This window comes from Chelon labrosus (genome assembly GCF_963514085.1).
Source record: "Chelon labrosus genome assembly, chromosome: 19".
Lineage (NCBI taxonomy): Eukaryota > Metazoa > Chordata > Actinopteri > Mugiliformes > Mugilidae > Chelon > Chelon labrosus.
Window position 1 is genome coordinate 13153578 of NC_140352.1, and position 17313 is coordinate 13170890.

At 39.8% G+C, this 17313-nt stretch overlaps 3 protein-coding genes across 6 annotated transcripts; 1 reads left to right on the forward strand and 2 right to left on the reverse strand.

The window, feature by feature from the left end:
* Positions 1 to 71: 71 nt before the first annotated feature.
* On the reverse strand, positions 72 to 3509 carry snf8 (SNF8 subunit of ESCRT-II). Of its 3 annotated transcripts, none has more exons than XM_084567558.1 (9): positions 3319 to 3509; positions 3087 to 3151; positions 2632 to 2682; positions 1588 to 1726; positions 1390 to 1494; positions 1172 to 1244; positions 951 to 1092; positions 716 to 790; positions 72 to 377 (listed from the first exon to the last, which is right to left on the reverse strand). In XM_084567558.1, exons 2-9 carry the CDS (start codon positions 3138 to 3140, stop codon positions 240 to 242), a joined length of 777 nt encoding a protein of 258 aa, XP_084423684.1. In that variant the 5' UTR covers positions 3141 to 3151; positions 3319 to 3509; the 3' UTR covers positions 72 to 239. The 3 variants fall into 3 exon arrangements, with proteins under 3 accessions (XP_084423684.1, XP_084423683.1, XP_084423682.1); XM_084567557.1 differs by having other exon boundaries at positions 3087 to 3182; XM_084567556.1 differs by having other exon boundaries at positions 3087 to 3508.
* A 3214-nt stretch (positions 3510 to 6723) lies between these two features.
* msl1b (MSL complex subunit 1b) lies at positions 6724 to 12875 on the forward strand. Of its 2 annotated transcripts, none has more exons than XM_084567804.1 (9): positions 6724 to 6916; positions 7440 to 8148; positions 8250 to 8449; positions 8597 to 8958; positions 9062 to 9126; positions 9216 to 9283; positions 10348 to 10472; positions 10568 to 10640; positions 11238 to 12875. In XM_084567804.1, exons 2-9 carry the CDS (start codon positions 7528 to 7530, stop codon positions 11326 to 11328), a joined length of 1605 nt encoding a protein of 534 aa, XP_084423930.1. In that variant the 5' UTR covers positions 6724 to 6916; positions 7440 to 7527; the 3' UTR covers positions 11329 to 12875. The 2 variants fall into 2 exon arrangements, with proteins under 2 accessions (XP_084423930.1, XP_084423931.1); XM_084567805.1 differs by having other exon boundaries at positions 8597 to 8916.
* Positions 12876 to 13855: 980 nt separating this feature from the next.
* On the reverse strand, positions 13856 to 17197 carry chmp2a (charged multivesicular body protein 2A). The gene is made up of 6 exons (XM_084567035.1): positions 17046 to 17197; positions 15896 to 16063; positions 15631 to 15810; positions 15407 to 15537; positions 14893 to 14954; positions 13856 to 14783 (listed from the first exon to the last, which is right to left on the reverse strand). The coding sequence occupies exons 2-6, from the start codon at positions 16061 to 16063 to the stop codon at positions 14662 to 14664; spliced, it is 663 nt and encodes a 220-aa protein (XP_084423161.1). The 5' UTR covers positions 17046 to 17197; the 3' UTR covers positions 13856 to 14661.
* Between the last annotated feature and the right edge of the window lie 116 nt (positions 17198 to 17313).

The following is a 17313-nucleotide window of genomic DNA, read 5'->3' on the forward strand; positions in this document are numbered from 1 at the left end:
ATTGATAGTTATCCCTCATCACCCAGAAAGCGTGACATCACCCAGAAATAACAGGATCCGGTTCCAGTGACTCTGTAAAAATTGAAAGTGCCCTCTTTGGAAGGTTCACCCTCCCCGTGTCCAAGAAAGTGATCAGAGTTCACTCGGCCAGCCAGCTCCATCACATGAGCCTTCCCACCAGGCACATTTTGTTTACCAACGAGTCTCTTGGATAGCGGCCAGGGTCCGGCCGTCGCTTCTCAGGGTGTCATCTGATTGGCCTCTTCTGGCGTGACGTCACGGGAGGTCAGCTCGGAGAAGAGCGCCGGCAGCCAGTACTGAGATTCTCCAGCTGCTTGAGAGTCCAGCCATGCTAAGCCTTCCTTCAGCAAGTGATCCTTGAAATATGAAAGCAGACACACACAGAATATCAGGGCTTCAGTGGAGTTTTTCCATTTGTTCATGTACCTTTTTTAATACCATGTTGAATCCACTTTATTTATCCCTCGGGATAAATGTAATATAAAATAATAAAGTATCTATCTATCTAGTATAAAGAATGGAAAATTATACATTTACGATGTTTTTAACTTATAAAACAAAAAGGGAAAAATTTACTGTCAACTGAAGAAAGGTTTTAAGATTTTTTTTGTATTAAATATTATTATATTTTATATTACATTTTTATCATGGCTGCCTTAATAGAGACACTTGAAATATCCTGATGTGCACTTACCAGGACGTGACATGCTCGCTCCTTCTCCCACTTTAGACTCTCCTTGATCTCGCTCACGGTAACGTATCCCTTTTTCTACAAACAAACAGAGAAAACATTACTTTTGGGCGCACACACACACACGCGGTCTCTCTGTTAAGGAATAAAAGCTTAGATTCACTATAAACTGTGCTGAAAGTGTTCAGGTGAATTTTATTGCATGGCTCAGGGACTTATTAAAACATGACATCTGTACCTCTGCCAGCTGTAAAACTACAGTGTGGTCCATGTTGAGTTCTGCCGGGACTGACTGGACCAAATAAGAACCACCGACAGGAATCATCCCAAACCCATTCCCCATCACCTTCAGTTTCTTTATGGCTCTCACCAAGTCGTCTCTGGGAAGCACATATACAGTCATTTTTAATAACACAGATATGTGTAAATGATCTAATACACAACATACGCGATACTTACTGGCTGACATCCTGAGCGTATTTACCCCGTCCCTTCAGTACTCTCTGGTGGAGTTCATCCAGAGTAATAAGCCCTAAAAGAAAACAAATTCAGTAAGATTTTGAAACCGGCAACATCTGCAGTTACATCAATGTCTTACTACTATTCAATGGCTTCATTGGAATTTACTGTTTCTAATGTGATCTAAATGTTAACCACAGTTGCAGCATAGCACAAACCTCCGTTTCTGTGTTTCAGGGCAAGGCACACCTCAATAATCTGCACACCAAGCTCATAGTAGAAATCTCCAACTCCGAGCATTTCAGACCAAAAACCCTTGCCAGCTGTAAAAAAAAGAAAAGTATGACTTATTAGACTCTGAAACACTCCCAAGCATCTCCCAGGTCATGTTAACTTTTTAAGATTATATTTCTCACAGGCAAGAGGGTCAACACCGATGGTGGCACACATCTCCTGAAACTGGACCCTGAACTGCGGGTTCTTGCGGATCTCTTGTTTGTGCTTGCTGGCAAATTCCTCCAGATGGGACTTGAAGGTCTCCAGCTGCTTGGACATCTGGCAGAGAAACAGAAACAGTTCAGAGAAGGTGAACTTCATTTGTCCTGCGAGAGATTGTCTGTGACAAGATGGCGCGGCGGACGGACGCCTCGCCACTGTGCTCTATCCACATGAACAATAAACAATAACTCTGCACTATTGTATATACTCACTGTACAAAACCCTGGTTTGGTGTATATATCTGCTCTTGTCCTATATTTAATGTGTACAGATTGAGTTTTATTTTATTTTTATTTTATTTTAATTTCACTTATTTAAGTTGTTTCTGTACTAGAGAGAAAAGTTGCCGGAGTCAAATTCCTCGTATGTGTACATACTTGGCCATTAAAGCTGATTCTGATTCAAATGTTTACATAACTATAGAGGTCCAAAACAAAAAGATATTTAATTTGCAGTGATATGTGATGAAGAAAAGCAGCAAAATCTAAAGTTGGAGTTGTCAGAAACCAACATTATTTTGCAACATAGTTAATTAGTTATATATATATAGTATACACTAAGGCTATTGACTACTTGTCTCAACTTTGAGAATTTATGAGCTAGAGACTATAAATATCCAAAATATAAATAATAAGATAAGTTACACATTTACTTATCACACGTAGGGGAAATCCAAAATTGACACAGCACAAACAGAATAGAGGTAGTAAGGGAGAAAATACAGGAATCTGCTCTTATGTGCTAGGAAAAAATATCCATCTTACTAGTGTGGATACATATGTCTGTACGCTTGCTATATTTAAACACATCTGTAAATGTGCTGTGGTATTTGTATATAATAACGTGTAATAGTTGTACAAAAAAAAATTGTGGAAAGAAATGTTTTATTCGAGAGCAGAGCCGAAGAAAGTGACAGAAACAACAAATGTACACAGTATGTATTGAAACCCACAGAAACTCACCTGGACAATTTGGTCCTCTGCAAGAACATTTCCTCTTTCTTTATATTTAGCCTAAATAGAAAAATAAGTGAGATAAGAAAGTGCATCTGCAACTTCTGAACTGTTGATATCGATATACCATCCAATCGATATATTTAGATAAAGCCTCCAGTTTTTTTGGTATATGCATGTTTTTTTTAACCGTCTGTTTAGAGTTGAGTCTTTTTTTAATAATTAAAAGGAAAATGGCCTAGATAAGCAGCAGAAACTGATTTAATATAGATGTGCAACAAAGCTAGAAAAGCCATTTCCTTAAAAATGTGTCAATGAAAGTAGTTAATGTGACAGTCCAATGTCCAACAATGTGTGTAATTTAACTTTTTAAAGCCTGTAAATCAACGGGTTTACGTATTTTTAGGGATCTTTAGAGGAGTCAACGTGTAAACACAAACATTCATCAGTGACTGAAACGTTACCTCTGCTAGCTTCTTTTTAGCAATAGCTCCAGCGCCAACACCTCGCCGATGCATTCTGCTGATGTCTGCTCCAAAATGTACAACGACGAAAAAAATCTGAAAAACGTTTGTATTTATGGCAGGACAACGTCAGCGTACTTTAAACTTTAAAGTAAACAGTTAGCGTTAAGTCTGGTTTAGCTAAGCTAGCCAAACTAGCTTGTTTAACTCTATGTCAGTCACTAATTCTTACAATTTCCACCTCGGTGCGAACTTTTCCGATAATTTTAGCCTTCACTTTAGCAGTCTGCTTTAAAATAAAGGGTCAGATTTGATTTTTAATGCTTAAATTCCAGTTTTTGTAGTTGTAGTTCCGGATATTTAACAGCAACTGAGTGCTACGCCCTCCATTTTGATTATGAGGGGAAATAAAACTACTTCCGGTCATTGAAGACCGCAATTTACTCCCTGCCGCCCCCTGGTGGCTTGGCGAAAATGACAGCCGATTAATGTTGAAAATATCCAAAAAAATGTGTTAAAAATCTTAAAATATATCCCAATTATCCTCATTATCATACTATAACTTAAACTGGTTAAAATTTAAAGCATCCCACCATTCAAATCCAACTTTTAACTCAATTCTGTGTTACATGTTTTGTAAGGCTGAGAATATTACTCTCACTGATGATCAACTTTTTTGTTTCTGTGACTAATTATTTATGCAGAACACTCTCTTTAATGCTGTTAAATTGTTCTTATTTTAGAGGTTTTATATGCAATAACCTGCCAGATATTTCTAAGCAGCTCATTTATGGAATAAATAAATCCAGCAGAGTAAAAGTTTGAATCATCATAAAAACTTGTGGGGTTGGTGTTAAGCCTTAAAATTGTGCTTAAAATCAAATTGCAAAAACAGTCTTTGTAAGCTGTTTATTCACAACACACACACATGATTAAACACATCACTGTAGTCTGAGCTGTAGAATGATTTCTCCACAGCATCGCTGAATCTTGTTGGAGCCTGAAAACAGAATGAGACAAAATATGAAACACGTGAAGACAGATCAGTTTAACAATAGATTTAATCATTGATGGATATAGTTCATTTCTCAATTAACTGCTTGTTTGTTCAGGAAACTGTGAAAAATGTCTGTTATATTCATTGTGAGGCATTCAATTATCTTGCCAAAAAGCAAAGGTATTTATTTTGCTATTTTATTGTGAATATGTGAATACTTTCCCCTCTCAAAAAGTTAGTTATAACGTAACAGACTCATCTTTGAAGCTCTATGTGGTTTTGTTATCTGCAAATAACAACTTTTTTTAATATAATGAACTCTGTCTATACTTTATTCTATATTCTATTCTTGTTTAATTCAATCCAGTTTAACAGCACCACAAACTACATATTCTAATATAAACATCCAGTTGAATTACCACCTTTCTGACACTGTCTCATCATAAACTAGAACAGTCATGAAACTAGCATTTGGTGCAGGACTGTTATATTAGGATGCATTAACTTGTGTACCTAATGAACTGGCAAGCGAGCGTATTTCGAAATAATTATTTTGAAGTTAATCTACTTTTAAATCTCCAAATGAAAAAGAAATCAGTGGAAGATGTAACTGTAAGGAATGTCAATCAATGAATTATCAAAACAGTCACCAGTTTAAGTTGTGAATTAGCTAAAACAATATATGTGGATGCTAACGAATCCATTCAAAAGTCATTTGTATAACACACCTAGATGTTTCTCCTCTGCTTCCCCTGCAGGCCGAGCTTCACCAGGTCGTTGTACAGACGTTCCTCTGGCTCTTCCTCAACAGCAGCGGACCTGTGAGAGCAGAAATCACTTGCATGCAGATGAATCTGTTGTCTTTGCATCTAATCTGCTGCTCCACTCATTGACTTACTGGCTTCTTTTCTCCTTTTCACTGAGCAAGAAATCCACAAAGTTCTTCTGCACCATAGAGTCCATGATTTTGCTGATTTCGCTGGCGATGGTCGACTCAGCGTACCTTCTCCTCAGGTGCACCTCGTTTTCCCTGAGATGGACACAGAAACTTAAAATCACAGGAAAAGACCTGAAACAAGTTTCTCCATTAGATCTGTCAAAATGAGCACTTCAGAAATCAAAGAAAAACTAAACCTCCTCACTTATGGGACGCAGGAACTGGGTAATGTTTGATCTATTGATTCATCGAATATTCAGCCAATTATTTCAGCTGTACACATGAACCACATTGCATTAAATAGACCAAATAATCAGGTGTGAGATGTGAAATTCTTATTAAGAGGTGTAATTGAAGTACCCCAGCAGCCCTGCTTCATCTACATTTGTTCTCGTGTGTTCACATTACTGTATTTTAAGCCAGAAGACCACAATTATGACAATCATACTTCTTTTTATAAAGTATATGTTAGCCAAATGAGACTGACCCCATCTCCTCTGGTTGAGTGCTTGCCTCCACATGCAGCGCTCCGAGGAGGCAGATGACCAGAAGTTCACACAGAAGAGCGTTCATGATGATCTTGCAGCAAAACACAAAGTATTTTACACGAAAGAACAGCGGATGAAGATCTTCCTTTAATATGAGGCAGTAAGATTAAATGGCTGAGAGGAGAAGTTTAAAACATTAAATGAATGTCCTTACCTTTAAATGGAAAACCTCTTCAAAACAGGCGATGAGAAAGTTGTATCGCTCCTCCAGATAACTGGCTTTTATACCATTTTGTTTCAAGTAATATGAGGCACAGCTGCAAAAACATTTTAGTTCCACCACATTAAGCCATTAATGGAACACACATACACATACAGGTGACTACCGATAAGAAGCACTGTAATAGATGTGGAAAGAGAAGTCATTCTATTTTCCCTAAAGAGTTGGCGCTGAGTTAACAACCCACAGAAAACATACATGGACCATTTAACTAATGAAAAACTGGCACTTTGGCAGCGTATGAAAAAGAAATGGTTTGTTGACAGTAGATGGAGATAAAGGGTGTTTGAATGTAATCTCAGTGGATAAACTTTCCTTCCTATATCCTGCTTTTAAACACCTTATTCCCCTCTTTAAACTAATAAGGACATTCTAATCTAACGTCATAAAACACATGAATCATCACGTCTGTCTGAAAAATCAAACTGCATCCAGGTCTAATTTATTGGCTCATATGCTGGCAAATATTTGGGCATTATTTGAATTAACAAAGTCATTGTAACTGGCATTGCCTTTTTGTTATTATGCTTTGATCCTCAACATTGAGAAGTTAACAGACCATAATTAGTTGAAATAATTTTTTTTTACAAAAGAAGTATTTATGTGTTAATAATGATCATATAAAAAAGACCAGCTTTATGGCGTATGAGTTTTAAAGGGTAATGTGTTATGGTTTTATAGCCTAATGATGTCTTAGTTAAAAGGGACTACCAACAGGCTCCGCCCATGTGCCCTATGACCCTTTTACGTAACATTTACGTCAACCCAAACCGTTGCTTCCTGCTGTTGACTTTTTAAATATGCTGAGGTTGGGTGGTATCTAACACAATTTGAGCTTGAGTAAATGTACTGAATCACCTTTCTCTGTGACTTAGTTAATACATTCTTTATTTTTTATTTTTTAGTTTTTAAGTTTGTGCTCTCGCTTCATTATGTAATGGCAGTATAATGCGTCGTTGTGTGGTGTAAATCTCTGTCGCCCCCTGCTGACGCCCTTCGAATGGAAACCTCCACAACACAAGAAATGGCCATCCAACAAATTACGCATGCGCAGTAGTCGGCGCTTTAAAACAAGTCTTGAGGAGGGAACATGGAGACACTTGCAGGTGGACTTGAATTATAGTCGAGGTAGGGTTAAAATACATAACCGTGCGTTTGTAAAAGCAAGACTGCTTGAAGTATACGTGCTACAACTTAGTCGTTACACCCACTTGGCCCCGAACGCGCATTTTGCTGGTGAGACTAGCCAAGCTAACGTTATCCTACTAGCTAGCTGTTATTGTTTTTCATGATTTCGCGAGAACCAAAATGGAGGAGATGGCTGCTGCCAGTGTCCTACACAGCCACTCCCGAGTCCTTGTTTGAAGCCCTCAATCTAAAATGTCCACCCAAGCGCTTTTGTTATGAGTTGAATTCTTCCCAAACCGACTAGTTTGTTTCATAATTAGCGCCTTAGCGTGTTAGTATTGCAGTGCTAATGTAGCTTAGCCTAAATTTCGAACCCGGCGAACGATTTTAGGAAAAGGATGCACTGGATATTGTCGTCTTCTTTGGTTTGTCCACGAACGAGAAGTTGTTGTGTGTCTGTAACCCCCAGTTCAAAGACGCAGTGCTCTGATTTAAATGGCCTTTATTGCTCTTTGTTTTGCAGGGCAGCAGCTCTTTACATCACATGGGAAGTAGCTGCGGTTAAATTGTACCGCTGAGGCGTTGCAGGATGAAAAGTCGTCGTGTTCGCCATGACTCTGAGATCCACGCTGTTTCCACACACGGGATTCAAGCGCAGCGCTGACGCCATCGACTTTGACAAAAGACACATCGGGGTCGCCACCGTGAGTCCCGTGAGCCTCAAGAGGGAGTCCTGCGACTTTGTTATCGTTGTTCAAGACGTGCAGGGTGGCGAGGTCCCGAGTAAATCAAAGGACTTAGACCAGATTTACATGACCAGCAAAGTTGCCCTCACTGGCACAGTTGCAGAAGTAGTTAAAGGAGACATTAAAACCGTGGGGATATTGTCCCCTGTCAGACCAATGGGGGGTGAGGGAACCCCGGTGAAAGGTAAACCCCTCTCTGTCGACAACATGGATAACCCTCAGATGGCTGTGAACAATAACCCAAAGGATGCTGGTGCTGATGACAGTGCGAAGGGGGTTGTTCCTGGAGTCCTTGGCACCGCATCCATTGAACTCTCCTCTGAGGGCAAGTGGAGGAACATCAGGAAGACCCCTGCAAATCCCCACACGCAGGCCAACTGCCTTCGTCAGATTCTCCTCCTCCAACTGGACCTCATTGAACAACAGCAACAACAGCTGCAGTCCAAGGACAAAGAGATAGATGAGCTCAAAGCAGACAAGGAGACAGTATGTTAAAGTTTATTTTTGTAGTAAATATTAGTCTGTTATATATTGTTTATACAAAATTCATTTTAACACGTGGACAAATACATTTTTCTCTTTTGCAGCTTCTTGCACGCATTGAGCGCATGGAGCGGCGCCTCCAGCTCACAAGGAAGGACCCACCTCGTGACAAGCGCCTCTTCCAACCTCTGGAGCCATGGACCCCTGACAAGGAGGACATGTGGGATCTGGACTTAGAGGAGAGTCCACAGCCTAACTCAGCCACTCCGCTCCCCTTTAGTCGGGGTGGAAAAGGTCAAAAAAGGTAAACAAAGCAAAGGCAGACATAGAACAGGGATTTGCTTGAGTTCCTTTTGGTGTTAAATCACGCACAATCTTTTACAGTGTATTTGCAACATAAATTTCTTGGTTATAGACGCCCCAATTCTCATTCTCTTCTTTGCATGCGCAGGAAATGTGGATTTGGAGATGCAAAATTTCAAAAATCTCGGGGCAAAAGTGCCAAGCTTAGCCCTGAGAAACCTGACATTCAGCCCGGCTCTCCCGTTCAAAGAGAGCTGCGCAGTAAGGAAACCCCCGAGAAGACTGTCCCCCTGAGGTCGGGGGCAGAAAGGGACATTTTACTCCCATGCAAAGAGGAGCCCGAGCTGAGCTGTCAGATGGAAGATTTGCCCTTCATGTCTACCACAGAGATGTATCTGTGTTGCTGGAATCAACCTCCTCTGTCCCCTCTGCGTGAGACTTCCCCTAAAAAGGAGGAAGAGGTGGCCAGTGAGTGGACTCCTCATGTAGTACATGATATGCTGATTGTTTGTAAGCCTAACCTATATACCACCTTTAATCACTTTATCCCTCAAATGTTCTGAACACAATATCTATGAATGACTTCTTTTCTCTCCTTCTTTCTGCCTCCTAGTTCCTTCTTGGAGGGAAAATTATATCGAGCCCTTGGATGAGGTCTCTTCGGATAACCCCCCTGAGGTGAGACACATCTAAAAGGAAACTCTCCAGATATTTCACATAAGATCCAAAAACATTTAACTCATGAATTACTCTGTGTTCCCATCAAGCCGCTGGACGACAGTGTGTTTTTAAAACGCCACTTGAAGCTCGAGTTGGACGAGAAGAGAAGGAAAAGGTACCGATCACTGGTTTGAGTTATTTGGTGCACATTTCCTTGCTACAAATCAGTTGGATACAAGTACTGGAGTTAAAAAACTTTCATGTAAAAACAGAGTTTCGGGTAAAGTAGTAAATTATAAATAATGTATTTATATAAAAAAAAAAAAAACATTTCTGAGACAACAAAAATGTGATTCAAGCAGTTGTGCAGACCATGGGTCAATAGGATATACTGCACTGTAGTAAAGATAAAAGTGGTTGTAATAGAGAATACCTGTAACATTAACACTTCGATTATTTTGTATATTTAAAAAAAAAAAAATCATCTTTAACTTTCTATTGAAACATTGATCGTTATAATTGTTCCTATTCTAAACACATTGTTGGCACCCCTTGTCATCTATAAGGTACATATGAACAGAAACTGATACGTTTAAATGGACAATATTTCTTTAACCTGATCAATCATTTTAGTCAGAAATTCCAACTTCACCATTTACATGGATGCTAATTCAGAGTTGGGAGATGAAGATTAAAAAAAAATTCTTCTAAGAAATGTATTTGACCAACATGTCTCCATGTTTCCTCAAACACTTCTCTGAACAACTGGTTGTTTTTCTACCTCCATGTTTCTGTCCTTCCTGGAAACTCGTCGCCTCGTGTTTTCCCCACGTGGTACAGACATGCTCAGGAAGAATGGATTTATTCCAACCAGAGAGAAACCAATAGATCAAGTGTTTAAATGGTTGTCAGGAGATCAGACGATCACAGGTTTACACCAGCCCTCTACATCTGATTGAAAACTCATTCTGATCAGTTTGTTCTGAATGAGGTGTTGGCATGAGGCACAGCAAGCTAGTTGTCAGCAAGAAAAGTCAAGGTTTTAATCAATCCCTTTCACATTTACTTAATTATAAAACATATGTCAGTACTCTAATGTCCACCTTAAATTCTCTGTTGAAGCTTTAATTTTGTGGAGTAGTGAGATGTTCTCTTTAGGGAGATGCTGTGATATCTCCTCCTTTCCCTCCCTGTTCCTCTTCCCGCCATTTTAATTAATTAACCTTGTGTGTTTTGCAGGTGGGACATCCAGCGAATCAGGGAGCAGCGCATGTTCCAGCGTCTGCAGCAGCGCATGAACAGGAAGAAGGTCGTCCAGGAGACCGAGCCAGAGTTGTCGTCCTTCTATCCGGACACGGAAGATGGTACAGCGGCGCGATTCAATATCTAACGGCCAAACACAGCCGGGTGTAATCTAGTAGATCAGGAGATGCTGACTCGGTTGTTTTATTTCTTCCAGTTGAAGCTATAGTGATCACTCCCTTCCTGCCCGTGGTCGCGTTTGGCCGGCCGCTGCCCAAAATGACCCAACAGTAAGTGTGTCCTGACCATGAAATTACTGAAAGCAGCTCTCTGTTTGAGATTTGTTTGTAAAGTAAATTTGTATGTAAGCCCATTTACTGATCAAACAAGTCATTGATTTTTAGTAAGTAATGCAGTTTTCTATAAGATAAACTAAAAATTTGGTGTGAAATTTGAGTAAAACAACAGTTTCTTCAGAAAAGCTCAAGTTCATCTTGTCATGAATTTGAGATATTCCCTCATTTGATGCTTTGATGCAAAATCTAAATGAGCCAGATCAGCTCTGACACTTAATATGTCCAGCATCCGCTTGATGCTTCTCCAGCTTCCTTAGAAAATGCTGAGTTGGTTATTTATCCATCGCTGCTGGTATGAACGTAGCATTAGAGTACGAGATCCTCAAATAATTCAGGAGCTCTGACTGCACAACAATCTCTCCTGTGTCTTGTTGACATTGTGTTGCTCGCGTTGCAAAGCGGCACAGTCAAGACTCACTGACGAGATTTTCTTTCCGCCAGAAGTCTGTAATCTCCCAGGGTCTTTGTTTGGGGGTGAAAAAGATTTGTCAGGGTCAGAAAGTAAATATTTTTAACACCGTTCTCCTTCAGGAACTTCGAGCTGCCTTGGCTGGATGACCGAAGCCGATGCCGCATCGAGGTGCCTAAGAAACACACGCCTCATCGGACCTGTCGGAAGTGAAACCTTCACCACGTTGACGGCGGAGAGATGCTGCTCCACGCCCCAATGAGAATATACTACATTTGTTTTGACACAAGGGGGGAGGGAGGGGAGAAAAGTCAAGAGTTGCTGTGTAAAACTTCAGTCTGTGGGAGAGCAAATGACTCCACAAGCCAGAGTATTGGAGGTAGATGTGGCAGTGAGGGATATTTTGGTCTAATTTACACCTCTAAAAAGGAAACTAAGCTCTTAATGTCCCGAGATTACAGTCCTCATATCAGCAGCTGTTGATGACAACACACATACCAAGAGCTATTTGCATGCAATGTAACATGGTTGAGATACGTTTTGTTGGCGCTTGGTCACCCAGATCTGATTTGATCACGCATCGCTTTTTATGTGTAGTCGTCCAACAGGATAAACTGGGGACTAGGGAATCTTGCACGCAAACATGGGGGAAATATTTGTTGCCATTTTAACTGAAAGCAAAGCTTGAACTGTTCATCATAAGCAATACAGCTCCATCTTTCTGCTCCGGGTGGTTTTAACACACTCGTGCTCCCTGCCTAGAAAAAAATCCGACTGTATCGTGCTGTGTATTGCCTATAATATTGTTCGCACTCAATAAGATTTTATCAATGTTAAGTGTGATATTGGGAGTTTTGAGCCAGCATGATTTATTATTAAAAAAAAATTGCCAATCAGATGTAAGAGGGAAAAAAAACAACCAAATGGTTGTTCTGTGTCAGTTTGCTTCATGAAAACAAAGGAAAATTAGACAGCTGGTGAACTTGGCAGTGATCTGTTCCCCATTTTGATTTGTTTTTTTTTTTTCTTTAATGTGATTTGCATGGACTCTATTTAGCCGTTTCTTAAATAACAAAAAATAAGAAGATGGTAGCATGGCTTAATCCCAGAATAATCAGCTTATTGGGCTTCAAAAAGTACAAAGTATTGTTCTTGAAAGCATGACTTTTGGCTGCTCTGTTCAGCGAGAATTGCAGCCTGAACAGCCAATAAGGCGCTCTGATAATAACAAAAAACAATTGATTTTTGTGTTTCCAATCGCAACAATATGCTTTCATCCAGTAAATGTTCAGCAAGTTATGTATATGCATTGGCCTCTTGAGTTGGCCAAGGGAGCCGTTTTAGATGATAAATACGCTTTCTAGCTGTAGTTATAGCAATGTTCGCTGGTATGCTCTTTAACAGCAGTTAATCTCTCCCTCTCCGAGTTCATCTTAGTCACAATCGCAGTGTTAGATTCCTGCAGGTGTTTCGCTCGACCTGTTCTTCATATGATGCAATGGCTTTCCGCAGCTTCAATACTTCGACCGCCAGGTGTTCACGTTGGCACATTCTGGAAATAAAAAGTTGATTTTTTTTCTCTCTTTTCGTTTCCCTGTACATAGCTTTCAAAAACAAATGTACATAAACATGGCTGTTATTTTTTTATTATTTAATGTTGGAAGTGTTGAGTACATTCAATATTGTTCTATGATTGTATGTTGACAAAAATGACAGTTTTGAAAGTTAAATTTTTTTGGAATAAAATATGTCTATGATTATTTGCGTCTTTTGTTTGGATTTTTTTAAATCTAAAAAAGTTACTAAAAAAAAAGATGACCCTAAACCGTATCTTAGTTAGGCTGTTGTAGGCCTCGGTTTTTTGGGGACTTACCATAATGCACATAACACCTTATTATCCCTGCCATTACATTCTACTACTCCAAGACATGTTGCACACTCTGTGTCTCCCCTCCCCCTCATTTTTCTGTGAGCGTCTCTGGACTGGAGCTGCATGTTTGTGATCTGTTGAGCTGCATGTTTGTGATTTATGGAGCTGCAAGTTTCTGATCTGTTGAGCTACATGTTTGTGATCTGTTGAGCTGCATGTTTGTGATTTATGGAGCTTCAAGTTTGTGATTTATGGAGCTGCAAGTTTCTGATCTGTTGAGCTACATGTTTGTGATCTGTTGAGCTGCATGTTTGTGATTTATGGAGCTGCAAGTTTCTGATCTGTTGAGCTACATGTTCGTGATCAGTTGAGCTACGTGTTTGTGATCTGTTGAGCTACATGTTTGTGATCTGTTGAGCTACATGTTTGTGATCTGTTGAGCTGCATGTTTCTGATCTGTTGAGTTGCATGTTTGTGATTTATGGAGCTGCAAGTTTCTGATCTGTTGAGCTACATGTTCGTGATCTGTTGAGCTACATGTTTGTGATCTGTTGAGCTACATGTTTCTAATCTGCTGAGCTCCATGTTTGTTTCTGATCTGCGGTCCTGGCCCAACCACAGCTTCAATGCTCAGGACCACACAATACTTGAATACTTTCTTCTTTCTTACTTATTTTATCACGTGTATATGCTGTATGTATGCTTTATAAGGGTACATATATGAGTTTAAATGAGTTTACCTCCCTTGTCTTCTTTCCAAACTCCCTCTTAATTTGCTCTCTACCAAACCAGCCTCAATCAAATTGGCTTTGGTTCTGCTCAAGGTTTCTGTTAAGAAATGCTCAAATAATGCATTAATCATACAACCAGTTAGATAAATCTGAAAAACAAAGGTTTATTGAATAAAGAAAAAAACAGGACAGTTTCTCAAAAAAATAAACACCACTAACTCCTTATTAACGTTTTGGTGAAACAAATGCAGATAAACTCAGAAACCCTTACCAGACAGTACGAAGGAGTGCCTTTCCACTCCTGAAGAGTCAGGTGAACATCCTCTGTCAAATATTATTTGTAAAATGAACTGCCCCGTTAGATACTTCAGACAGAAAAGATGCTGACGTAAACCACCTTCAGCTGTCAACTCTGACAAATAAACATAATCAAATATATCTGGGACTAAAACTGCGTTTTTATGATGATGATTATATAAAGAACACAAAGCCAGTCTGATGTACAAAAAGTGCTGCCATTTCTAAATGTCAACTATATAAAATGTCACCTTTTGCAATATAACTAGTCTTCATTTGAATTCATTTCAACATTTATAATTAGTGTTTACTTATTCTGTGAAAGCATCATGCCTTGAGGAGTTAGTATTTACACAAACTGTGAAATAAATGTCCACTTAAAAGACAATTTGTGTCATTTGGCAGAATCTTAAATTAGAAGAATTTGCTAGACCTATGAAGGATAATGATCCTCAATTTTGTTTTTTGTTGATAAAATACAGTATACATTGATGAAAACACCTCAAACAGAAAGCCATACACCTGTATAACACAGCCTGAATGCTGGAACAGCCCGCCAGTTATACCTTCAAAACAATCTAGACACAGAGATTCGAGTATGTTTGTATCTGTATTAAGACCCTGCCACGGTGCACTTGTCTGGCGGGTTCAGTCTCTCCGGAGGTTATTCAGACGCTCCTCCAGATCTGCGTCGGCGTCGGCCAGGGCGGCCTGCGGCTCGGCCTTCTTTCCTCCGGCCACAGACAGGCTTCCACCTGTGCTCGGAAGATCTGAAACGACCAAGCAAGAGTCCGGTGATGAACAAAACTCCCCCAAGAGACGAGGGAAGCATGCAAGAGTTTTTTTAAATGAGGTGAAGTGTTGGATTTTTTTTCTTACTTGACAGTTCATCGGACAAATTCAGACCCAGCTCGTCCAGCACTTGGGACACGATGGCATCACTGCAGATGAAGCAAAGGCACAATTATATACTGTAAGTCGGGTTAGTTATATCAGTGGAACAATTTCTGTGTTTTTAAGATACAGTCCGGGCTTAATGGTTTTAGAAGCTTGGCATCCACGGTTGAAATGCCATTAAGCAAAGCACATAATCCCCCTGCACTCCTTGGGCACTTAATGCAGATGTGTGTGTGCACAAATGGATAGGTTCAATGCATGAGAGATATGGCCAGATTCTTCTTCTATACTCAAACATAGGACAGTACCCATAATGCAATTCAACATAATCTCAATTGTGCCTCCATGCCTGGTGTAGAAACATGTTAGTATCCTTAATATTTTGTTATGCAAACATAGACACATTTGACTTGGGGTGGGGTGAGGAAATGAGCCCAAATATAGAATAAAACGTTGCGTCAAAATAAAAACATTGTTGCTGGTTTTTCTCCCTTACCTCTCGTCCTCATCATCCTCGTCACCCATGGCGTCGTCGATGGCGTCATTCATCATCTCCTCTTTCATGTCCATCATTTCACTCTGCCGTTCGAACTCCATCATGATCTTTTGAATCTGAGGCAGTTTCAGCTGTGGGGACAAAAAACAAACAAAATAAGAGCTTGTTAACAGGCGGAGGTGAATCGTTTCTTCACACTATGTGTCAGTGTATATGTGACGGACCTGTCTGTTCATGGTCGCCATCGCTTTGGTTACGCCCTTCATAGCCTGCGCCATGCTGTTGTTGGACTTGAGTGTCTGTATCTTTAGACTGACAGCCTGAATGTTGGCTTTCATCATGATGAACTTCTTGACGTAGCGCCGTGTGCGGACCAAATCCTTGGCCATGATCTTGACGGCGTCCTGAAAAGATCGAAACAACACACATCACAGCTGCTCTTTTGTTCCAAACAAATGATTTTCTACAGGTGATGTCCCTTTCTCTCACCATTTGTCCCTGTTTGGCCATTTTCTTAATGTCGGCGATGATCTTCTTCTCCTGTTGTTCCAGTTTCATTCGCTCTCTGTCCAGTTCTCTCATGGCTCGGTTGAGCGCTCTCTGATTCTGCCTCAGCATCTCCTCCGGAGTCTTCCTCTTCCCAAACAGGAACTCCATCTGGTTCAAGATAACAGAAGCAGATTGTCAAAATTAACTGGAACTGTCAAGAATAAACAATAGACAAATTCTACTAGTTTTCCACTAGTATTATTATTATTATTATCATAGTTAATAGGACAAAAAATGACATCATTAAACTGGACTCTGGGAATAGAAACATGACATTTTGTCTACCATCTTCAGTGTAACTTCAATACATGCGAGTTGCCTTGCCTAAGAAATAGTGATGGCCATCATTTTCTGGAGTTTCATAAAATAATTAATCGTTAGAATAATCAGTCATCAACACACCTAGACCAATCATTTGGTGTATTAAGTGTCAAAACTTCTCAGAATCTGAGCCGACATCTTCAAATGTCCTGTTTTGGGCTGACCAACAGTCAATAATTCAATTAATATATTAGTTGATCAGCTAAAAACCTCTCTGATCACCAACTAATAATGTTAATCATTTCTCAAGCAAAACAAATATCGAAGATTTGCTGTTTCCAGCTTCTCAAATGTGAGTATTTTCATGGTCACAAGTAAATTCAATGTTTTTTTTTTCATTGACAAAACATGACATTAGGAAATATTACCTTAGCCTGGATTGAGTAACAATACGCAGTTAATCAAAGTAATAGTCCACTGATCGATAGTAAAAAGTCGTAAAAAAGTTGTAGTTGTATGAGGGGATTTCTATATGAACTTTTCTCTCCCTCCGAATTGTAAAATCGACACTTAAAAGTAAAAAACAGTGACAGTTTTTACCAATATTTCTATTTCTTTCAGCTATTTTAAACCCGTCAGTGACCCCACTCTGTTACTCATCAGGTAGTTATGTGACCAGCGGCCTGAAGTCTAAATTCAGCCGTGTTTAGCTCGGTTGTCCTCCCCTAAAATCTGTCTTAACATCTTCCATGACGACTACCGAGCTGGTGGCACCACCAGAGACCCAACCCAGGGGGTTCAAAGTCGGCCTACAGTGTGTTACACTCACCGTGTACCCGACTCGTCGTCAAAAAGACTATATTCCAGAAGGTAAACGAAGCTTAGGGCGTCTTCTCCGACACAAATTTAAACGATTATTTGTTTTCTTTCCTACACTTCCGTGTTGCGATAGTTTTACTTCCGGGAAATGACGTATGCGCACTCATAAATAGACGTCAATTTCACCATTGCGTCACATAAGTCACGAGTAAGGGACTTTTCCGAACTTTCAAAATAAAATCCAAATTCATGATACTGTGACTTTTTAGTACTCGTAT

What these genes read in the sequence shown, in the direction of transcription:
- snf8 (XM_084567558.1), bottom strand. Translation starts at nt 3,140, where the DNA reads ATGCATCGGCGAGGTGTTGGCGCTGGAGCTATTGCTAAAAAGAAGCTA. An exon ending in CCTGAAACACAGAAACGGAG is followed by an intron (nt 1,245 to 1,389) that starts GTTTGTGCTATG and finishes GTTTTCTTTTAG; the next exon opens with GGCTTATTACTCTGGATGAA. An exon ending in AGCGAGCATGTCACGTCCTG is followed by an intron (nt 378 to 715) that starts GTAAGTGCACAT and finishes TCATATTTCAAG; the next exon opens with GATCACTTGCTGAAGGAAGG.
- msl1b (XM_084567804.1), top strand. Translation starts at nt 7,528, where the DNA reads ATGACTCTGAGATCCACGCTGTTTCCACACACGGGATTCAAGCGCAGC. An exon ending in GGTGGAAAAGGTCAAAAAAG is followed by an intron (nt 8,450 to 8,596) that starts GTAAACAAAGCA and finishes TTGCATGCGCAG; the next exon opens with GAAATGTGGATTTGGAGATG. An exon ending in CTGCCCAAAATGACCCAACA is followed by an intron (nt 10,641 to 11,237) that starts GTAAGTGTGTCC and finishes GTTCTCCTTCAG; the next exon opens with GAACTTCGAGCTGCCTTGGC.
- chmp2a (XM_084567035.1), bottom strand. Translation starts at nt 16,063, where the DNA reads ATGGAGTTCCTGTTTGGGAAGAGGAAGACTCCGGAGGAGATGCTGAGG. An exon ending in GAGGATGATGAGGACGAGAG is followed by an intron (nt 14,955 to 15,406) that starts GTAAGGGAGAAA and finishes CTTCATCTGCAG; the next exon opens with TGATGCCATCGTGTCCCAAG. An exon ending in TTTGTCCGATGAACTGTCAA is followed by an intron (nt 14,784 to 14,892) that starts GTAAGAAAAAAA and finishes TGGTCGTTTCAG; the next exon opens with ATCTTCCGAGCACAGGTGGA.